We start from the raw sequence: 23,789 nt of genomic DNA, 5'->3' as shown, positions 1-23,789 counted from the left end.
CCAGGACTCAATGGCCACACAGTCAGGTTGAGGGCCACAGAATTCAGATGGAAAAAGGGCCCTTGTGACAGCAAGTCTGGGCGGTCTGGGAGCGCCCACGGTTGACCCACCGTGAGATGCCACAGATCCGGGTACCACGACCGCCTCGGACAATCTTGAGCGACGAGAATGGCGCGACGACAGTCGGTCCCGTCCGCCGCCAGAGCTCTGTGATCTTGAGACCGTGCCATGAATGCCAGGACTTTGTTGTTGTGCCGTGACGCCATGAGATAGACGTCCGGCGTTCCCCAGCGGCGACAGATCTCTCGAAACACGTCTGGGTGAAGAGACCATTCCCCCGCATCCATGCCCTGACGACTGAGAAAGTCTGCTTCCCAGTTTTCTACGCCCGGGATGTGAACTGCGGAGATGGTGGAGGCTGTGGCCTCCGCCCACAGCAGAATCCGACGGACTTCCTGGAAGGCTTGACGGCTGCGCGTGCCGCCCTGGTGGTTGATGTACGCGACCGCCGTGGCGTTGTCCGACTGTATGCGGATCTGCCTGCCCTCCAGCCACCGATGGAACGCCTTTAGGGCTAGATACACTGCCCTTATCTCCAGAACATTGATCTGAAGGGAGGACTCTGGCTGAGTCCAGGTGCCCTGAGCCCTGTGGTGGAGAAAAACCGCTCCCCACCCTGACAGACTCGCGTCCGTCGTGACCACAGCCCAGGATGGTGGCAGGAAGGATTTTCCCTGCAACAGAGAAGTGGGAAGAAGCCACCACTGAAGAGAGGTTTTGGCTGCAAGGGAAAGAGACGTTCCTGTCGAGGGACGTCGACCTCCTGTCCCATTTGCGGAGAATGTCCCATTGGAGTGGGCGCAGATGAAACTGCGCGAAGGGGACTGCCTCCATTGCTGCCACCATCTTCCCCAGGAAGTGCATGAGGCGCCTCAAGGGGTGTGACTGGCCCCGAAGAAGAGATTGCACCCCTGTCTGCAGCGAAAGCTGTTTGTCCAGCGGTAGCTTGACTATCGCTGAGAGAGTATGAAACTCCATCCCGAGGTAAGTCAGTGATTGGGTCAGTGTCAACTTGGACTTTGGGAAATTGATCCACCCGAACCGCTGGAGAGTCTCCAGAGCGACGGTCAGGCTGTGTTGACATGCCACCCGGGAGGGTGCCCTGACTAGGAGATCGTCTAAGTAGGGAATCACCGAGTGGCCCTGAGAGTGTAGGACCGCCACAACGGATGCCATGACCTTGGTGAAGACCCGTGGGGCTGTCGCCAGGCCGAAAGGCAGTGCCACGAACTGAAGGTGTTCGTCCCCGATGGGGAAACGCAGGAAGCGTTGATGCTCGGGTGCGATCGGCACATGGAGATAAGCATCCTTGATGTCGATTGATGCTAGGAAGTCTCCTTGTGACATCGAAGTGATGACCGAGCGGAGAGATTCCATCCAAAACCTTCTGGTGCTCACATGCCTGTTGAGCAGTTTGAGGTCCAGAACGGGACGGAATGATCCGTCCTTCTTTGGCACCACGAACAAGCTGGAGTAGAAACCGTGACCATGTTCCTGAGGGGGAACGGGAATCACCACTCCTTCTGACTTCAGGACGCCCACAGCCTGAAAAAGTGCGCCGGCCCGAGATGGGGGCGGAGATGTTCTGAAGAAACGAGTCGGAGGACGAGAGCTGAACTCTATCCTGTAACCGTGAGACAATGTCTCTCACCCATTGGTCTTGGACATGTGGCCACCAGGCGTCGCAAAAGCGGGAGAGCCTGCCACCGACCGAGGATGCGGTTTGGGGAGGCCGAAAGTCATGAGGAGGCCGCCTTGGAGGCAGTGCCTCCGGCGGTTTTTTGGGGACGTGACTTAGACCGCCACGCATAAGAGTTCCTCTGGCCCTTCTCTGGCCTGTTGGACGAGGAGGATTGGGACTTGGCTGAGGGCCGAAAGGACCGAAACCTCGATTGTATTTTCCGTTGCTGAGGTCTCTTCGGTTTGGACTGGGGTAAGGACGAGTCCTTTCCCTTGGATTCCTTAATAATTTCATCCAATCGCTCGCCAAACAAACGGTCGCCAGAAAACGGTAAACCGGTTAAGAACTTCTTGGAAGCAGAGTCTGCCTTCCATTCGCGTAGCCACATGGCCCTGCGGACTGCCACCGAATTAGCGGATGCTACCGCTGTACGGCTAGCAGAGTCCAGGACGGCGTTCATGGCGTAGGACGAAAAAGCCGACGCCTGAGAAGTCAAAGACGCAACTTGCGGAGCAGAGGTACGTGTGACCGCATTAATCTCAGACAGACAAGCTGAGATAGCTTGGAGTGCCCACATGGCTGCAAAGGCCGGGGCAAAAGACGCGCCTGTGGCTTCATAGATGGATTTCACCAGGAGCTCTGCCTGTCAGTGGCATCCTTGAGCGATGAACCATCTGCCACTGCTACTATGGATCTAGCCGCCAGTCTAGAGACTGGAGGATCCACCTTGGGACATTGAGCCCAACCCTTAACTACGTCAGAGGGGAAGGGATAACGTGTGTCATTAAGGCGCTTAGTAAAGCGCTTGTCCGGAAATGCTCTGTGCTTCTGGACAGCATCTCTGAAGTTAGAGTGATCAAAAAACGCACTCAGTGTACGTTTGGGAAACCTAAACTGGTGTTTCTCCTGCTGCGAAGCCGACTCCTCTATAGGTGGAGTTGGGGGAGAAAGATCTAGCACCTGGTTGATGGACGCTATAAGGTCATTTACTATGGCGTCCCCTTCAGGTGTATCAAGATTGAGAGCAACGTCAGGGTCAGAGCCCTGAGCTGCGACGTCCGCCTCATCCTCCAGAGAGTCCTCAAGCTGAGACCCCGAGCAGCGTGAGGAAGTCGGGGGAAGATTCCCAGCGAGCCCGCTTAGCCGGTCTGGGACTGTGGTCCGTGCCGGAGTCCTCCACGTGAGACCTAGGGGCCACCCCGGAGGCACGCTGCGGCGCAGACCGAGAGGGGCCTGTAGGCGATGATCCAACAGTGCCCGGGGCCTGTGTAAGGACCGATCTGGACTGCAAGGCTTCTAGTAGCTTAGCAGACCATTTGTCCATAGACTGAGCCATGGATTGTGAAAGCGACTCAGAGTTTCTCAGCAAAAACTGCAAACTCTGTCCCTGCCATCTGGACAGGGGAAGCAGGCGGGTCTGCCTGAGCCGAGGGTCCCACTAGTGCCCGAAGCTCCGGCTGAGCAAGTGCAACAGGGGCCGAGCATTGCTCACAGTGAGGGTAGGTGGAACCTGCAGGTAACATAGCCGCACAAGAGGTACAGGTTGCAAAATAACCCTTTGCCTTAGCGCCCTTGCTCCTTGTGGACGACATGCTGTTGTCTCCTAGGAGAGTGATCACTGAGGGTATATAGCCAAAGCAAAACAACTCGGCCGAACAGAGAAAATATAACATACATACATACATACATACATACATACATACATACATACATACATACATAGGCACCCTAGGGGGGCCAGCACCGGGTGACCGGTGCGGCTTACCGACCGCCCAAAGCGGTGTGTGTCCACCAGATTCCCTGCCTTGGGTCTCCCAGAGCTGCAGATCTCGTTCCTGAAATCCTCCACCGGCAGAATGTGTTGTAAAAATGGCTGCCGGAGCTCTCAGGGGAGGAGGGAGCCGTGGGCAGCGACTAGTAAAGTGCGGGAATCTGGTGCCCCACAGTGATCAGTGAGGGGGGGGAGGAAACCTAAAGTATGCTCCAGCCCTCACTGCCGACGTCAGGTCGACCGTCCCGCCCTTACCCTTGACTGGCAGGCCTGGGGGCGGGAGTTATGGTACTAGGCCGCATGAAGCCGGGGACTAAATTTAATACCACGGCCGACAAACAGGCGCGGTCGGCGCGGAAGTCCCGGTCGTCACAAAACCAGCAGCAGCTGCAGCGTCTGTGAAACAAGCGCTCCATGCACCGTCCCCATGGGGACACAGAGTACCTTTAGATGCAGGGCCCTGTCCCTGATGATACAAAGTCTCCTGTCCGGCAGATTCCCACAGGGGCTGCGGAGGGAGCCCGGTCCCAGTGAATGGATGACCGGTTAGGATCCCACTTCTCCCAGAGCCTCTAAGGGATGGTGAAGGAAAACGGCATGTGGCTCCAGCCTCTGTACCCGCAATGGGTACCTCAACCTTAACAGCACCGCCGACTTAGTGAGGTGAGAAGGGAGCATGCCGGGGGCCCTGTGGGGGCCCTCTTTTCTTCCAACCGATAAAATCAGCAGCTGCTGCTGACTAAAATGGGAGCATGAGTGGATGTGTGCCTCCTTCCACACAAAGCATAAAACTGAGGAGCCCGTGATACACGGGAGGGTGTATAGGCAGAGGGGAGGGGTTACACTTTTTAAAGTGTAATACTTTGTGTGGCCTCCGGAGGCAGAAGCTATACACCCAATTGTCTGGGTCTCCCAATGGAGCGACAAAGAAGAAGGGAATTTTGTTACTTACCGTAAATTCCTTTTCTTCTAGCTCTTATTGGGAGACCCAGACGATTGGGGGTATAGCTACTGCCTCCGGAGGCCACACAAAGCACTACACTAAAAAGTGCAAGGCCCCTCCCCTTCTGGCTATACCCCCCCGTGGTATCACGGGTTCTCCAGTTTTAGTGCCAAAGCAAGAAGGAGGAAAGCCAATAACTGGTTTAAACAAATTAACTCCGAGTAACATCGGAGAACTGAAAAACCGTTCAACATGAACAACATGTGTACCCGCAAACAACAAAAACATCCCGAAGGACAACAGGGCGGGTGCTGGGTCTCCCAATAAGAGCTAGAAGAAAAGGAATTTACGGTAAGTAACAAAATTCCCTTCTTCTTCAGCGCTCTATTGGGAGACCCAGACGATTGGGACGTCCAAAAGCTGTCCCTGGGTGGGTAAAGAAATACCTCATGTTAGGGCTGCAAAACAGCCCTCCCCTACGGGGGTGTCACTGCCGCCTGCAGGACTCTTCTACCTAAGCTGGCATCCGCCGAAGCATAGGTATGCACCTGATAATGCTTGGTGAAAGTGTGCAGACTCGACCAGGTAGCTGCCTGGTACACTTGTTGAGCCGAAGCCTGGTGTCGTAATGCCCAGGACGCACCCACGGCTCTGGTTGAGTGGGCTTTTAGCCCTGAAGGAACCGGAAGCCCCGCAGAACGGTAGGCCTCTAGAATTGGTTCTTTGATCCATCGAGCCAGGGTGGCTTTAGAAGCCTGCAACCCCTTGCGCGGACCAGCGACAAGGACAAAAAGTGCATCGGAACGGCGCATGGGCGCCGTGCGGGAAATGTAGAGTCTGAGTGCTCTCACCAGATCTAACAAACGTAAGTCCTTTTCATACCGGTGAACCGGATGAGGACAAAAGGAAGGCAAGGATATATCCTGATTAAGATGAAATGAGGATACGACCTTAGGGAGAAACTCCGGAATGGGGCGCAGCACTACCTTGTCCTGGTGGAACACCAGGAAGGGAGCCTTGGATGACAGAGCTGCCAGCTCAGACACTCGACGAAGCGATGTGATCGCAACGAGAAAACGCCACCTTCTGTGACAGGCGAGAAAGGAAACTTCCTTCAGAGGCTCGAAAGGCGGCTTCTGGAGAGCAACTAATACCCTGTTGAGATCCCATGGATCTAACGGCCGCTTGTACGGGGGTACGATATGACAGACCCCCTGTAGGAACGTGCGCACCTTAGAAAGACGTGCTAGACGCTTCTGAAAAAACACGGATAGTGCCGAGACTTCCCCCTTAAGGAAGCCGAGCGACAAGCCCTTTTCTAACCCCGATTGCAGGAAGGAAAGAAAAGTAGGCAATGCAAATGGCCAGGGAGACACTCCCTGAGCCGAGCACCAGGTTAAGAAAATCTTCCACGTTCTGTGGTAGATCTTAGCAGAGGTGGACTTCCTAGCCTGTTTCATGGTGGCAACGACCCCTTGGGATAATCCTGAAGACGCTAGGATCCAGGACTCAATGGCCACACAGTCAGGTTCAGGGCCGCAGAATTCCGATGGAAAAACGGCCCTTGGGACAGTAAGTCTGGCCAGCCTGGTAGTGACCACGGTCGGCCGACCGTGAGATGCCACAGATCCGGGTACCACGATCTCCTCGGCCAGTCTGGGGCGACGAGTATGACGCGGCTGCAATCGGATCTGATTTTTTGCGCAGTACTCTGGGCAAGAGTGCCAGAGGTGGAAACACATATGTGAGCCGGAACTGCGACCAATCTTGCACTAAGGCGTCTGCCGCCAGAGCTCTGTGATCGCGCGATCGTGCCATAAATGCCGGGACCTTGTTGTTGTGCCGAGACGCCATTAGGTCGACGTCCGGCACCCCCCAGCGGCGACAGATTTCCTGAAACACGTCCGGGTGAAGGGACCATTCCCCTGCGTCCATACCCTGGCGACTGAGGAAGTCTGCTTCCCAGTTTTCTACGCCCGGGATGTGAACTGCGGATATGGTGGATGCTGTGTCCTCCACCCACATGAGGATTCGCCGGACTTCCTGGAAGGCTTGCCGACTGCGCGTCCCTCCTTGGTGGTTGATGTATGCCACCGCTGTGGAGTTGTCCGACTGGATTCGGATCTGCTCTCTTTCTAGCCACTGCTGGAAAGCTAGTAGGGTAAGATACCCTGCCCCGATTTCCAGAACATTGATCTGAAGGGTGGACTCCTGCTGAGTCCACGTCCCCTGAGCCCTGTGGCGGAGACAAACTGCTCCCCACCCTGACAGACTCGTATCTGTCGTGACCACTGCCCAGGATGGGGGTAGGAAGGATCTTCACTGTGACAATGAGGTGGGAATAAGCCACCATTGCAGAGAGTCCTTGGCCGTCTGGGAAAGGGAGACTTTCCTGTCCAGGGAGGTTGACTGCCCGTCCCATTGGCGGAGAATGTCCCCTTGCAGTTGGCGCAGATGAAACTGCGCAAAGGGAACTGCCTCCATGGCTGCCACCATCTTCCCTAGGAAGTGCATGAGGCGCCTTAAGGGGTGCGACTGGCCTTGAAGGAGAGACTGCACCTCTGTTTGCAGTGAACGCTGCTTGTTCAGCGGAAGCTTCACTATCGCTGATAGAGTGTGAACTCCATGCCGAGATACGTTAGTGATTGAGTCGGTGACCGATTTGACCTTGCCAAATTGATGATCCACCCGAAAGTCTGGAGAGTCTCCAGCGTAACATTCAGGCTGCGTTGTCATGCCTCGAGGGAGGGTGCTTTGACGAGTAGATCGTCCAAGTAAGGGATCACCGGGTGTCCCTGAGAGTGCAAGACTGCTACCATGACCTTGGTGAACACCCGTGGGGCTGTCGCCAGACCGAATGGCAGAGCTACGAACTGAAGATGGTCGTCTCCTATCACAAAATGTAGAAAACGTTGGTGCTCCGTAGCAATTGGCACGTGGAGATAGGCATCTTTGATGTCTGTTGAGGCAAGGAAGTCTCCTCGAGACATTGAGGTAATGACGGATCGGAGGGATTCCATCCGGAACCGCCTGGCGTTCGCATGCTTATTGAGCAGTTTTAGGTCCAGAACAGGACGGAAGGAGCCGTCCTTTTTTGGAGCCACAAAGAGATTGGAGTACAAACCCTCGCCCTCGTTCCTGAGGGGGGACAGGGATCACCACTCCTTCTGCTCTTAGAGCGTCCACCGCCTGCAGCAGGGCATCTGCTCGGTGGGGAGGTGGGGCCGTTCTGAAGAATGGAGTCGGAGGACGAGAACAGAACACTGTCCTGTGCACGTGAGCACAATGTCCGTCACCCACCGGTCTGTGACCTGTGGCAGCTAAATGTCGCCAAAGGCGGGGGAGTCTGCCATCAACCGCGGATGCGGAGAGAGAGAGAGAGCTGAGAGTCATGAGGAGACCGCCTTGGTAGCGGTTCCTCCGGCTGCCTTCCTTGGGCGTGATTGAGCCCGGCCGGAATCTGAGCCCGTCTGAGGTTTTGTAGCCCTTTTGCACGAGGACAATTGGGACCTGCCCGAGCTTGGGAAGGACCGAAACCTCGACTGTACTTTTAGGACAGCATTAATAGGGTAAGTCGCAGTGCAGACATTGCGGAGTTACGGACGCCTCTGCGGTACAGATGTACATGTGCTCAAGGCCAGCTGCGCAAGAACAGCTGAAAAGGTTAGGTTGCCTATACGGCTGTGAATGCCGGAGCAACCGACACGCCGATAGCCTCCTAGACAGATTTCAACCAGAGTCCATCTGTCTGTGAATGGCATCTTTAAGTGAAGCCCCATCTCCAGTGCAACTATGGCTCTAGACGCAAGCCTGGAGATTGGAGAATCCACCTTTGGACCCTGGGTCCAGCGCTTGACCACGTCAGGGGAAAAGGGATAACGTGTATCTTAAAAACGTTTGGAGAAGACGCTTATCTGGTAAGCGTGGTGTTTCTGGACTGCTTCTCTGAAGTCAGCGTGGCCAGAAAAATACTCAATATCCGTTTGAGATACTGAAAAGGGACTTCTCCTGCTGTGAAGCTGACTCCTCCACTGGGGGAGCTGAGGGAGAAAGATACAACCTTCCATTGATGGACGCTATAGGATCATTCCGTATGGCGTTACCATCCGGTGTATCCGGATTGATAGCGATGTCAGGATCAAAGTCCTGGAGAGCTGCCTTATCATACAGAGAGTCCTCCTGGGACCCCCCCGTTCCAAATGAGGTTGGTCAGGAAGATTGCCCATGGCCTGTCTGGACTGCAAGTCTCTATCTTATGACAATATATCTGTCGAAACTGCAACTCCGTCCCTGTCCTTGGACAGGGATGACAGGTGGTTTCTTTGGCCACGACTAGTAGAGACCCCGGCAGACGAAGTGCTAGAGACCCCGGCAGACGAAGTGCTACAGGGGAGCATGCACACAATGGGACGGTGTCATGAACAGCATCCCATGTAGTAAAAACAGCACTGAAAATCTGTGTTGCTTTTTTGCCGCTGCCGACTAGCCATCTAGAAGTATATAGCCAAGATTGGTGACCGTACAGTGCAATGTATAGCATACAAGCATAAAGTACAAATGAACACTGCAGCACAAGCAATACAAGCAGCATAGAAGCCTGTGCCCTGGCACCTCTGCTCTTCTGCTGCTGTAGACTAGTCATCTAGGGGAATATAGCCCAGAAGAGTGACCATACAGTGCAATGTATAGCATACAAGCACAAGTACAAATGCACACTGCAGCCCATGCAATACAAGCAGCATAGAAAAAAACCTGTGCCCCAGCACCCTTGGTTTTCTGCTGCTGTAGTCTAGCCATTCCAGGAGAATATAGCTAAGACTAGCGACTGTACAGTGCAGTGTATAGCATACAAGCATAAACACAAATGAACACTTCAGTACGTGCAATACAAGCAGCCTAGAAAGCCTGTGCCTTAGCACACCTGCTTTCCTGCTGCTGATGTGTCGCTCTCCAAGCGGGCATATAGCGACCTATGCAGTTAAAATACACATGTACACACTGCAGTATATATTGGGGTCAGCACTATGTGTGCCGCTTACCGCCCGCCTATAAGCGGGTGTATGGTCGCCACCGTCCTGCCTGGTTGCCGAAAGTCCGAGCTCGGACTGCAGTAATGGCTGCCGGCGTCTTCCCCAGCTCGTGTGAGGAGGGGCGGGCCGTGGGCGTGCCCCAAGTCAGAGCGGGAATCCGGCGTCCGACAGTGTGCAGTGAGAGGGCTGGAGCATGTAAATAAGGCTCCAGCCCTCGGCGCTGCTGATTGCTCAGCGTCTGTCCCCTTCCCTGAGTGACAGGGAGGGGGCGGGAACGAAGCGGCACTAGGCCGCAGAAGCCGGGGACTGGATTTATAAGCGCCGCCGCCGTAAAAGCGCGGTCGGCGCCCAGTCCCCGGCGAACTACAAGTCCCAGCCGCGCCGCCGCTCCCGGAGCGTCCGGCGCGGTAGTTCCCAATACACAAAGTCACTCAGCAAAGCTGCAGTGACTGTAACCCTTTACTGTCCCCGGCGCACTAGCACACCCAGCAAGTCTGGAGTGTGCTGTGCCTGTGTGTACGGGGACACAGAGTACCTGTAATGGTGCAGGGCCATGTCCCTGAACGGTACTCCAGCTCCGTATCCAGCAGGTTCAAATGGGTCTGTGGATGGAGCCCGGCGTCAGAGCTTTGAGGCCGGCAGGATCCCACTTCCTCAGAGCCCCCCAGGGGGATGTGGAAGGAAAGCAGCATGTGGGCTCCAGCCTCCGTACCAGCAATAGGTACCTCAACCTTACAACACCATCAACGGGTGAGAAGGGAGCATGCTGGGGGCCCTATATGGGCCCTCTTTTCTTCCATCCGAAATAGTCAGCAGCTACTGCTGACTAAAATCTGTGGAGCTATGCATGGATGTCTGACCTCCTTCGCACAAAGCTTGAAAACTGGAGAACCCGTGATACCACGGGGGGGTATAGCCAGAAGGGGAGGGGCCTTGCACTTTTTAGTGTAGTGCTTTGTGTGGCCTCCGGAGGCAGTAGCTATACCCCCAATCGTCTGGGTCTCCCAATAGAGCGCTGAAGAAAGGTAAGACTTTATAAAATCTTTATTTTGGTCTCACAGGGGGCAGAACAACAATAGGAACCTTGCTAGAATGCAGGACAGGAGCTGCAGAGGGGGAATCTTTTAGGTTTTCTGCTGACAGGTTCCCTTTAATAGCCAGATTAATGCTCTTTCAGACGAATGATTCAAAAACATTAACAATGGAGTCTTCTTTGCCATCATTATTGGAAAAGTGAACCTGTCGTGTCATTTTTTAATATTACACCAGCCACAACGTGTTTTACATGATGCACTGTGCATCACCAACATAGTTTTAAAATTCAATGTATTTATCTTAAGACTTTATATACTTAGGTCAGTCAACCTCAGACATGATTATTTTTTAACTTAACGTCACATTCATTGTAATTCATTATCAAAGATCCTTCACAAAACACTTTTCTTCTGGGTTCCTTAACACTCAGATGATAGTGACCTCACAGGTCCTTCATAACACTTAATGCTGAGCACTGGAGATCAGTGGAGAAATGGTGTGCAGGGTCTGTGAGGTCATGTTCATGTGACCAATGGGCACAGCTCTGTTTCGTGAAGGACCTGTGATATAATGAATGCAGGGGGTGAAATAATCATGTCTGAGCTTGACTGGCCATGAATGATCCCAGCAAGCGTGCCTCCACTATGACTGAACACCAACAAGGTATTAACTGCTTTCACCTAAATATATAAAGTCTTTTATTAAGATAAATATAATGGAATATTTTGTTTATAAAACCATGGTGGTGATGCACATTGCATCATGGGCTGGTTTAATATAAACATAACAGGTTTCCTAAAAAACTCATGTCACAAATTAATGACCAAAAACTGTCAATTCCAATCAAGTTTAATCTAAAATGTGTATGTTACCGTAAAGGAGTTTTTCCAGATAGTGACAAAATTTGCAGTCACTATGTGGCACTGTCACTATTCCTCAGCATTCCCCATGTATGTAATTCCCCATTTATGTAATTGAGAAGTCTATGAAGTCTAGTCAGCATGTGTCCACAAATATGTAAATGAAAAACAAGCTAACTAGCATGGGGAATTGAAAAAAAGTAAAAAGCTGTTGTTTAAAAAGGATCGGCCCGTTCTCTAGTGTTTATTTCCATAGGCTGAACCAGCACTAAAGCATCATACACTCTGACCTGGGCAAAAGGACAAGTCTAGTTATAGTGTATGCAATGTACACATGTGACAGTGCAGTTATATAGGCTGAGTAATACCTTTTGGAAGGAGTCCTCATCTGTAATATCATAGACTAATATAGCTCCATTAGAGTCTCTGTAGTAGATTGGGCCAAGTGCATGGAACCTCTCTTGACCAGCGGTATCCTGTATGAATAAAAGAATCAAAAAATTAACACGGTAAAAATACTTATTCCTATAGACAAGTACAGTGGAACCTTGGATGAAGAGTAACTTTGCTTAAGAGCGTTTTGCAAGACAAGCAAAGCTTTTTAAAAAAATTGTAACTTGGTTTAAGAGCAATGCTTTGTAATAAGAGCAAAGATTCACCATGCACACTTCCGGTTCTGTCCTTTCACCGTGCTCTGGAAATAACTTTCTGTACTGTATACAGTATTCCATTGCACAGTACAGTATATACTATATAGCATGTCTCAATTAGAATTTGTGGATACAGTATTGTACTCTGCTGACAATACAGCACATTGCTTGTACTATACCTCACACACCAACAATTCTAATGTAAGCTAGTGTGCAGTTTACGTTATATTTTTTACTGTACAGTATTTCATATCAGTACTGTGATCATTTTATATGAAAACAGTACACTTTGTATTACTGTAATAAGTTTATATAAATACAGTAAGTATTTTTGGGTTGTGGAACAAATTGTCAGAATTTCAATTATTTCTTATGGGAAAATTTGCTTTGATATAAGAGTAACTTAGTTTAAGAGCACGCACTCCCGAAACCAATTATGCTCATAATCCAAGGTTCCACTGTACTCTAATCAATGGTTAAAAGCTCAAGCCTTTGTCAGGGTGGTGGTGGTGGGGGGGGGGGGAATTATAGATACATTTGAAATAGTCAGCTTTATACTGTATGAGAAAGTTATTTTATTATCCATGAGGGCTATTAGTCCAGTCCTCCTCTGCCCATGAGTGATACAATGTAATAGAGAGAACTGCTCATTACACTTTTGTTAATGTTTTCTCCTCACTTCTGTGGCACAGTGGCGCGCAGACTCCCCCATTTATGGTTTTGCATCTCAAGGTAACAGGATCAGCAGGATCGCAGTGGTAGGACAGAATGGATGTCAGGGCCTGGGTCTGTTGTGAACTGTGAAGTGTTTTTAATTCTCTAGTACATCAGTATTTAAATGTTAAGAAAGAAAGCATTTTTGGATAAAATGGAAGTGTTGCATTATGTCCTAGTTAGTGTTGAGTGTGTAGGTAACTATCCGTACTCGCTATGCTGTTAGTGAGTACTGTCCGCTACTCGCATAATCGGTACGAGTAGTGGACACAAATGTAAGTCAATGGGAAATACTCGCTAAGTAGAGAGTAACGTGAAAGCCGTACTATTTGCTGCTAGCACGTAATGTACAGCTTTCAGGTGACTTGGTACCTAAGCATTTCCCCGTTGACTTACATGGCGCACGTAACGAATATGCGAGTGGCGGACAGTACTCACTAACAGCGTAGCGAGTACGAATAGTCAATTACTTGCTCAGCACTAGTCCTGGTGTTCCATTTCTCATGGGAGTTGTAATCCTTGTATACAAAACATGCTGGCTTTCATGCAAGTTTGTTTTAAGCCACCATCTTTAATAAGTTTAAAAACCAGTTAGAAGGAGGCATTCCAGTTTTTTTCTATACAGCATTGGCAGGACTGTTGGGAACATGTATTCAGTGTGGCATGTACCAATTTCTATATATCCAAACAACCAGGACATACCCAAATAGCGAGGTTTACTCTCTTGCCGCCAATATTTAACTTCTTCGTAAGGAAGGATGCCTGAAAATAAAAAAGGAAGATATTGAGTCTACTTGAAGCATGACAGCAAAATTACACCTCACATGTTGCACAACTTAATTGCAAACTTTGCCAGTTTCTGATCAACAAGTGCAGTGCATTTCAGACATTCAGCAAGCACTTGACCTTCCCATGGACAGAACTACAGTATATCACATTTAAAGAAGCCTCCCACGAGTTTCTTCTATTCATTAAATGTGTCTATCTCTGCATGTAATGTAGTGTATTAATATACTCACCTACCGTTGCTCTCTCCAGTGTAAGTCCTCCCCTCTTCTCAGTGACATCACCCCTAGACTGAGTCACACTGCGCTCTATGTAACCTGGAAGTGGCTTTTACAATGTAAGTCTATGGAGCATCAGAAAGAGGCCCCATAGGTTCCATTGTAAGAGACTTCCTGCTCCTCCATATAGTGAGCCAGCCAATTGCAATATTGAGGCAACATCACTGAAGCAGACCGGAGCCGGACACTGGAGAGAGCAGGGGTAGCAGATTAATACACTACATACATCTTTAGTGAAAATATAGTACAAACCACACACACCTTAGTGGGAGTGCTTTTATTTCACAGCTTTAGTGGCGCTTTAAATCCAAGTCCCCTGCCTCATCTAAAGGGTGCTTTAGACGCTGCGACATCGCTAGCGATCTCGTTAGTGATGTGACACGCCAGATCGCAGATGCGATCTGCCGAGATCGCACAAGTGACCGGCGCTATAAAACCGATCTCGGCAGATCGCATCTGCGATCTGGAGTGTCACATCGCTAAAGAGATCGCTAGCGATGTTGCAGCGTGTAAAGCACCCTTTATACTCACCCTCCAGCGTCTTCATCTATCAGTGTACCTCCGGCCGGTTTTCTCCAGTCTAGGACCTTCCGGATCTCTCCAGTGTTTTATGGAGCGAGCCAGACATCACAACTCTGAGCACCTTGCTCTGGCTGTCAAAGATGGATTGGGATCTTGTCACGCAATTTCTGACCAATCAGAAGTTACAGGCACAACATTGCCCTACGGGACTGGAGCAACGCCAAAAAAAGATGAAGGGGGAGGGTGAATATAAGAAAGATTAGGGCATTTAGGTTTAAAGCATCTTTAAACAAAGACCTGAATTATAGAATAAAACAGTCATCCACCCATTTATAGTTTTTGAACTTAGACCCAGGCTATTGTGACAATGTTTATAGTACATGTTTGCATACAATTTGGCATTGATGCGTTGCAAAGAGGAAAAAAAAAAGTGAATATATATATTACACAGTGTTATTTATTTTTTTTAATGAGTCATTATCCCAAGAACCTCAGTAATTTGGGGTTGACCATTAACCACCCCACCCTTTATAAATAAAGTCAGATAACAGCTAAAGTGGTTAGCAGAAATGACAGTGAATCAAGCGACTAATCCAGCAATCAAGAGATCCAACAAGTCTGTAATGACATTACAAGCATATGAGCTGCTGAAAACAGTGTCAGCCAGAACATCTTGTGAATGCCTTATGACTTACCCCTCCTATCATGCACTATGCACCCTGCTGACCGGCCAACGCCACAATCTAACATGCCCAGAAGCAGGATAGCATTGGGGCCAGCAAAGGATAAGGATTTCTGTGGTGGAGGCAAAATGATAAGGATTTCCCAGGCAAAGTGAGCAAAGATGAAAAGGTCTGCAGTTTGCTTTCCGCTCGGCTTTCACCAGGAGAGCTTACTGACCAGCTATTTTTAAAGTCCAGGTTGTTAGGCGCTATGTACGCCAATGTTTATTTTTTGTTTTTACCCTCCCCTCCCCCAGTGATTATTTTTCCAACAATAATGATCTTCTGTTTTGCTGATGTCATACACAGGGACGGTCAGAGCACACATCTCCCTCCTGTCCCTACTAAATGTCAGCTTTGTCACAGCCTCTGATCTCCTCCATTACACTGCCCGACGTCAGAGGGGACATTTCCACTACAGCAGAGATCAAGGGCTCATTTTAAAGTCAAAATTCTGCATTTATGACCCAGGCCACAATGTTGGGTTCAAATGAGTTGAGTGACTGTTGCAGATGTGTGCAGTTCTCACTTTGATATCCGACATCTTGGCTGGGTTACTACAATAGCACCAAATCTGGGCTCATATTAAAGATAAAAATCATTTTAAAAATGAGCCCTGGATCACTACTGTATAGGCGACTCAGACCAATATATGGCCTCTGTAGCCAGGACATATAATCATATGTCTTAGCTATCGATTAGCCACCCTGCAAGGACATACAAGATAGATTCCCTTTAAAAAGGAATCTGTCACCAGGTTTTTGCCACCTATTCTGAGAGCAGCATAACGTAGGGGCAGAGACCCCCATTCCAGCGATGTGTCACTTACTGGACTGCTTAGTGTGGTTTTGATAGCAGGAGATCATCATTAGAGGACTACTTGACGTACTGCAAGTAGTCTAGCATATTCATGATCCCTGTATTACTGCTGCAGTAGAGAAAACATTTGATTTTATCAGTGACAGAAAACAGCTCAGTAAGTGACACATCGCTGGAATCAGGGTCTCTGTACCTACATTAAGCTGCTTTCCGATGGGGCAGCAAAACCTAGTGATAGACAACCCTTTAACCCTGGTGTTCTGTTCTGTCAAAAATGACCAAATTTGATTTGGTTTAAATATTCATTATGCGGTTCTGAAACTTGTGGTTAATTGACTTTCCCTTCATTTGAGGGGTTCTTTCTATGGGTTGGCATTTTTTATTTTTCTTTTGCTTACTTTTTTTAAAAAACAAACCAGAACATAAGTGTATAGTAAACCCGAACAGAACAGCAGGGTTAAAGCACCACTACAGCATTTTGGATGCGTTTTTGTTTGTGGGAGGGCTCTCTGCAACCAGATACTCAGCGTGCACACATACCTTCCGGTGGTTTCATCCTTTACTGATGCCGCTCAATGCAAGTCTATGAGAGCCAGAACAATGGCCCCACAGAGCTGTATTGACGAGTGACCTCGAGGATGCTCCATGAAAAAACTGGAGCTACCGGCAGGTCATCTTTCAGCGCAGAGCAACCGGAGCACCGCTGGAAAAAGACTGAAGGAGGCAGAAGATGAGATTAGGACAGGACTCCGGAGACTTCAATTTAAAGCACCACTACAGCAGAGCACTCTTGTGACTCTCTGGCGATTTGAAGCGCACGTGTGCTGTTCAAATCACTGCAGAAATTTCTGCAGGGACAGAACGCAACGTGGGCACATAGCCTAAGGCTACTTTCACACATCAGGTTTTTGCCATCAGGTACAATCCGGAAAAAAACGGGTAAATCGGATCCGGTACCGCATCCTTTTTATCCCCATAGACTTGCATTGTAACCGGATTGTACCTGATGGCTTTGCGTTGCATCCGGTTTTTTCCGGATGCGGCAAAATTTATCAAAGCGGCGGCCGGAGGCAACGTATCTTGCAACGTTTTTTTGTCCGGCAAAAAAACCGCATCGCGCCGGATCCGGCGCGATACGGCGTGTTTTACAATGAAAGCCTATGGACGCCGGATCCGGCGCAATGCGGTAAAAAATGGATGCGGCTACCGGATCCGTTTTTGTAAACTGCGCATGCACCAAATTAATTAAAAAAGCTGATCCTTCAAAAAAAAGGACAAACCGGATGCAAAAACGGATGCAAACCGTATCCACCGGATCCGGTTTTGTACGCATCCGGCATAACGGATCCGTTAAAAACCGGATCCGGTGGATACAGTTTGCATCCGTTTTTGCCGGATCCTTTGCATCAGGAAAAAAAAGGATTGTGCCTGAATGCAGAAAACTGATGTGTGAAAGTAGCCTAAGGCAGCAAAGTGGCCATGTGGAGGGCTTATATTTTATATAAGGGGGCTGTGAGACGGCCCATCCTGTGTATATTAATTTTGCTCACTTAGCTCCATTAATTCCACAGTGCTTTACAGATGTGATCATCACTGTCCCCATTGGGGCTCACAATTTAAATTCCCTATGGAGGAAACCCATGCAAACATGGAAAGAACATACAAATTCCTTGCAGATGTTGTCCTTTTTGGGATTTGAACCCAGAATCCCAGTGCTGCAAGACTACAGTGCTAACCACTGAGCCACCGTGCTGCCTGTATCTAAGCAGCTATGTGGAGGCTCATTCTGTATATAGAGGGGATGTCAACATACTAAACTCGGCTCAATATTAAGTGATACAATTAGAATATATTAATATTGAGTAGAATTAATTTAAGCCTATTGGTTCGGCCCTCCACACTAGTCACAGAGTCTCATGTAGCCCCTCGGGAAAATGAATTGCCCACCACTGTACTAGTCAGTCACATGGTTAAAGAGGTTCTGTACCATTGAACAATGCCAGCCATAATTATTCAGGGGCCCGTAAAATATAAAATTAATGTATACTCACCTCCTCCAGGGGCACTGTACCGGCAGGTGACATGTCACATGAATCAGAAGCTGCTGCCTGACGAGGTCACATGACACAATGTCCGGTCCCCCTGTGGGAATAGTGCTGACAGCACTGAACATGGGGATACAAGGTTTTTATGAGGTCCTGAAAGGATTAAAATAGTTGTCCTGTAGTGGAGAACCCCTTTAAGTCACTTAGTGGGTGGGGAGTTAGTACATATTTTGTATTACTGGGTCCGCAACTAATGCAAAATATAAAACCCATGAGGGAATTTCCATGATATTCACAGAGCAGAGCAAGTTCATTTCATCACCCAGTAACTGTCACATCAGGAGGGGGATCAGCAGGTCCTGGGCACTGTACATATACCAGTATATATAACACTATGGTGCATGCTCATTTGGCAGTATGTGTCACACTTAGCTCTAACCACCAGATAAAGGGTTAAATGCTCACGTCACAGACGTCTGGGGTCACCACCCAGCAGAGCCGTCCCATCCCACATACACCCCTGCCCCCCCGGCCCCATATCCCCCGGCAGAGCCGTCCCATCCCACATACACCCCTGCCCCCCCGGCCCCATATCCCCCGGCAGAGCCGTCCCATCCCACATACACCCCTGCCCCCCCGGCCCCATATCCCCCGGCAGAGCCGTCCCATCCCACATACACCCCTGCCCCCCCGGCCCCATATCCCCCGGCAGAGCCGTCCCATCCCACATACACCCCTGCCCCCCCGGCCCCATATCCCCCGGCAGAGCCGTCCCATCCCACATACACCCCTGCCCCCCCGGCCCCATATCCCCCGGCAGAGCCGTCCCATCCCACATACACCCCTGCCCCCCCGGCCCCATATCCCCCGGCAGAGCCGTCCCATCCCACATACACCCCTGCCCCCCCGGCCCCATATCCCCCGGCAGAGCCGTCCCATCCCACATACACCCCTGCCCCCCCGGCCCCATATCCCCCGGCAGAGCCGTCCCATCCCACATACACCCCTGCCCCCCCGGCCCCATATCCCCCGGCAGAGCCGTCCCATCCCACATACACCCCTGCCCCCCCGGCCCCATATCCCCCGGCAGAGCCGTCCCATCCCACATACACCCCTGCCCCCCCGGCCCCATATCCCCCGGCAGAGCCGTCCCATCCCACATACACCCCTGCCCCCCCGGCCCCATATCCCCCGGCAGAGCCGTCCCATCCCACATACACCCCTGCCCCCCCGGCCCCATATCCCCCGGCAGAGCCGTCCCATCCCACATACACCCCTGCCCCCCCGGCCCCATATCCCCCGGCAGAGCCGTCCCATCCCACATACACCCCTGCCCCCCCGGCCCCATATCCCCCGGCAGAGCCGTCCCATCCCACATACACCCCTGCCCCCCCGGCCCCATATCCCCCGGCAGAGCCGTCCCATCCCACATACACCCCTGCCCCCCCGGCCCCATATCCCCCGGCAGAGCCGTCCCATCCCACATACACCCCTGCCCCCCCGGCCCCATATCCCCCGGCAGAGCCGTCCCATCCCACATACACCCCTGCCCCCCCGGCCCCATATCCCCCGGCAGAGCCGTCCCATCCCACATACACCCCTGCCCCCCCGGCCCCATATCCCCCGGCAGAGCCGTCCCATCCCACATACACCCCTGCCCCCCCGGCCCCATATCCCCCGGCAGAGCCGTCCCATCCCACATACACCCCTGCCCCCCCGGCCCCATATCCCCCGGCAGAGCCGTCCCATCCCACATACACCCCTGCCCCCCCGGCCCCATATCCCCCGGCAGAGCCGTCCCATCCCACATACACCCCTGCCCCCCCGGCCCCATATCCCCCGGCAGAGCCGTCCCATCCCACATACACCCCTGCCCCCCCGGCCCCATATCCCCCGGCAGAGCCGTCCCATCCCACATACACCCCTGCCCCCCCGGCCCCATATCCCCCGGCAGAGCCGTCCCATCCCACATACACCCCTGCCCCCCCGGCCCCATATCCCCCGGCAGAGCCGTCCCATCCCACATACACCCCTGCCCCCCCGGCCCCATATCCCCCGGCAGAGCCGTCCCATCCCACATACACCCCTGCCCCCCCGGCCCCATATCCCCCGGCAGAGCCGTCCCATCCCACATACACCCCTGCCCCCCCGGCCCCATATCCCCCGGCAGAGCCGTCCCATCCCACATACACCCCTGCCCCCCCGGCCCCATATCCCCCGGCAGAGCCGTCCCATCCCACATACACCCCTGCCCCCCCGGCCCCATATCCCCCGGCAGAGCCGTCCCATCCCACATACACCCCTGCCCCCCCGGCCCCATATCCCCCGGCAGAGCCGTCCCATCCCACATACACCCCTGCCCCCCCGGCCCCATATCCCCCGGCAGAGCCGTCCCATCCCACATACACCCCTGCCCCCCCGGCCCCATATCCCCCGGCAGAGCCGTCCCATCCCACATACACCCCTGCCCCCCCGGCCCCATATCCCCCGGCAGAGCCGTCCCATCCCACATACACCCCTGCCCCCCCGGCCCCATATCCCCCGGCAGAGCCGTCCCATCCCACATACACCCCTGCCCCCCCGGCCCCATATCCCCCGGCAGAGCCGTCCCATCCCACATACACCCCTGCCCCCCCGGCCCCATATCCCCCGGCAGAGCCGTCCCATCCCACATACACCCCTGCCCCCCCGGCCCCATATCCCCCGGCAGAGCCGTCCCATCCCACATACACCCCTGCCCCCCCGGCCCCATATCCCCCGGCAGAGCCGTCCCATCCCACATACACCCCTGCCCCCCCGGCCCCATATCCCCCGGCAGAGCCGTCCCATCCCACATACACCCCTGCCCCCCCGGCCCCATATCCCCCGGCAGAGCCGTCCCATCCCACATACACCCCTGCCCCCCCGGCCCCATATCCCCCGGCAGAGCCGTCCCATCCCACATACACCCCTGCCCCCCCGGCCCCATATCCCCCGGCAGAGCCGTCCCATCCCACATACACCCCTGCCCCCCCGGCCCCATATCCCCCGGCAGAGCCGTCCCATCCCACATACACCCCTGCCCCCCCGGCCCCATATCCCCCGGCAGAGCCGTCCCATCCCACATACACCCCTGCCCCCCCGGCCCCATATCCCCCGGCAGAGCCGTCCCATCCCACATACACCCCTGCCCCCCCGGCCCCATATCCCCCGGCAGAGCCGTCCCATCCCACATACACCCCTGCCCCCCCGGCCCCATATCCCCCGGCAGAGCCGTCCCATCCCACATACACCCCTGCCCCCCCGGCCCCATATCCCCCGGCAGAGCCGTCCCATCCCACATACACCCCTGCCCCCCCGGCCCCATATCCCCCGGCAGAGCCGTCCCATCCCACATACACCCCTGCCCCCCCGGCCCCATATCCCCCGGCAGAGCCGTCCCATCCCACATACACCCCTGCCCCCCCGGCCCCATATCCCCCGGCAGAGCCGTCCCATCCCACATACACCCCTGCCCCCCCGGCCCCATATCCCCCGGCAGAGCCGTCCCATCCCACATACACCCCTGCCCCCCCGGCCCCATATCCCCCGGCAGAGCCGTCCCATCCCACATACACCCCTGCCCCCCCGGCCCCATATCCCCCGGCAGAGCCGTCCCATCCCACATACACCCCTGCCCCCCCGGCCCCATATCCCCCGGCAGAGCCGTCCCATCCCACATACACCCCTGCCCCCCCGGCCCCATATCCCCCGGCAGAGCCGTCCCATCCCACATACACCCCTGCCCCCCCGGCCCCATATCCCCCGGCAGAGCCGTCCCATCCCACATACACCCCTGCCCCCCCGGCCCCATATCCCCCGGCAGAGCCGTCCCATCCCACATACACCCCTGCCCCCCCGGCCCCATATCCCCCGGCAGAGCCGTCCCATCCCACATACACCCCTGCCCCCCCGGCCCCATATCCCCCGGCAGAGCCGTCCCATCCCACATACACCCCTGCCCCCCCGGCCCCATATCCCCCGGCAGAGCCGTCCCATCCCACATACACCCCTGCCCCCCCGGCCCCATATCCCCCGGCAGAGCCGTCCCATCCCACATACACCCCTGCCCCCCCGGCCCCATATCCCCCGGCAGAGCCGTCCCATCCCACATACACCCCTGCCCCCCCGGCCCCATATCCCCCGGCAGAGCCGTCCCATCCCACATACACCCCTGCCCCCCCGGCCCCATATCCCCCGGCAGAGCCGTCCCATCCCACATACACCCCTGCCCCCCCGGCCCCATATCCCCCGGCAGAGCCGTCCCATCCCACATACACCCCTGCCCCCCCGGCCCCATATCCCCCGGCAGAGCCGTCCCATCCCACATACACCCCTGCCCCCCCGGCCCCATATCCCCCGGCAGAGCCGTCCCATCCCACATACACCCCTGCCCCCCCGGCCCCATATCCCCCCGGCAGAGCCGTCCCATCCCACATACACCCCTGCCCCCCCGGCCCCATATCCCCCGGCAGAGCCGTCCCATCCCACATACACCCCTGCCCCCCCTGGCCCACTATCACCCGGCAGAGCTATCCCATCCCACATACACCCCTGGCCCCCTATCACCCGGCAGAGCCGTCCCATCCCACATACACCCCTGGCCCCCTATCACCCGGCAGAGCTGTCCCATCCCACATACACCCCTGCCCCCCCTGCCCCACTATCACCCGGCAGAGCTATCCCATCCCACATACACCCCTGGCCCCCTATCACCCGGCAGAGCCGTCCCATCCCACATACACCCCTGGCCCCATATCCCCCGGCAGAGCTGTCCCATCCCACATACACCCCTGCCCCCCCTGGCCCACTATCACCCGGCAGAGCTATCCCATCCCACATACACCCCTGGCCCCCTATCACCCGGCAGAGCCGTCCCATCCCACATACACCCCTGGCCCCCTATCACCCGGCAGAGCTGTCCCATCCCACATACACCCCTGCCCCCCCTGCCCCACTATCACCCGGCAGAGCTATCCCATCCCACATACACCCCTGGCCCCCTATCACCCGGCAGAGCCGTCCCATCCCACATACACCCCTGGCCCCATATCCCCCGGCAGAGCTGTCCCATCCCACATACACCCCTGCCCCACTATCACCCAGCAGAGCTGTCCCATGTCCCCTGCCCTTTCTAACCTCTGCCCCTGGGGATCACCCTGCACCCACGTGAGAGCTGCACGGCAGCGGCTGTGACAGGTGACCTCTGGGGTAAGCAGGCCGGCGGCCATGACAGCAGACGTCGCACCTGCAGGGTGGTGATGTGTTTGTCGTTGAACTTGTTCTCGCAGTAGCGCAGCACCAGCGACGTCTTCCCCACACAGCCCTCTCCGAGCAGCACCACCTTGAACGAGTACGTCTTGCTGCCCCCAGCTCCGCCTCCTGCTCCTCCAGCCGCCATGGACTCCGCTGAAGAGGGCACCTAGGAGCCTACACCGAAGGCCAAGCGAAGCCCCGGAAGGCGGCCCTGTCTGCCCGGACAGCAGGCGCACTGAGCAGACACGGCTCTGACAGGCCACGGGCTCCTGGCTCTCCTATCCGCCTCCCTCTAATGGCGACTTCTTCCTCTTACGTCACTCCTTTCATCACGTGGTGCCGCGGAGCCGCTCGTAGAGGTGGACATTTGGGGGCGTATCCAGAGGCGAGGGGCGTGGTCTGTGTGCTGTTTACTGGGAGCTAGAGTTCTGGCCTCTGATAGTACGCGCATGCGCGTTGTCTGTTCTCTGGCGCCGCTTTCTTTATCGCGCTGTCACAAGGCACAAAGGAATCGAAACTTTTGTAAAACTGAAGAAATCATGTAGAGAAGTCCCAGGGTGTAAAGAGTTACACATAGGCTTCCAGATTCCCGTGTCATA

The 23,789-nt window shown here is 54.1% G+C and overlaps 1 protein-coding gene across 1 annotated transcript in view; it reads right to left on the bottom strand.

Moving 5' to 3' along the window:
* The window catches only part of RAB21 (RAB21, member RAS oncogene family), a 51,090-nt gene extending 27,561 nt beyond the window's left edge, over positions 1–23,529 (bottom strand). The window contains exons 1-3 of the mRNA XM_075342477.1: positions 23,183–23,529; positions 13,447–13,506; positions 11,749–11,856 (exon numbers count right to left, since the gene is read on the bottom strand). Coding sequence (XP_075198592.1) covers positions 11,749–11,856; positions 13,447–13,506; positions 23,183–23,335 — 321 coding nt within the window. The 5' untranslated portion in view covers positions 23,336–23,529. The remainder of the gene's footprint in view (positions 1–11,748; positions 11,857–13,446; positions 13,507–23,182) is intronic.
* Between the last annotated feature and the right edge of the window lie 260 nt (positions 23,530–23,789).

Source organism: Anomaloglossus baeobatrachus, chromosome 4, assembly GCF_048569485.1.
Source record: "Anomaloglossus baeobatrachus isolate aAnoBae1 chromosome 4, aAnoBae1.hap1, whole genome shotgun sequence".
Taxonomy (NCBI): domain Eukaryota; kingdom Metazoa; phylum Chordata; class Amphibia; order Anura; family Aromobatidae; genus Anomaloglossus; species Anomaloglossus baeobatrachus.
Note: the sequence above shows the minus strand (reverse complement) of the source record. Positions and strands in the feature narration are given on the sequence as shown.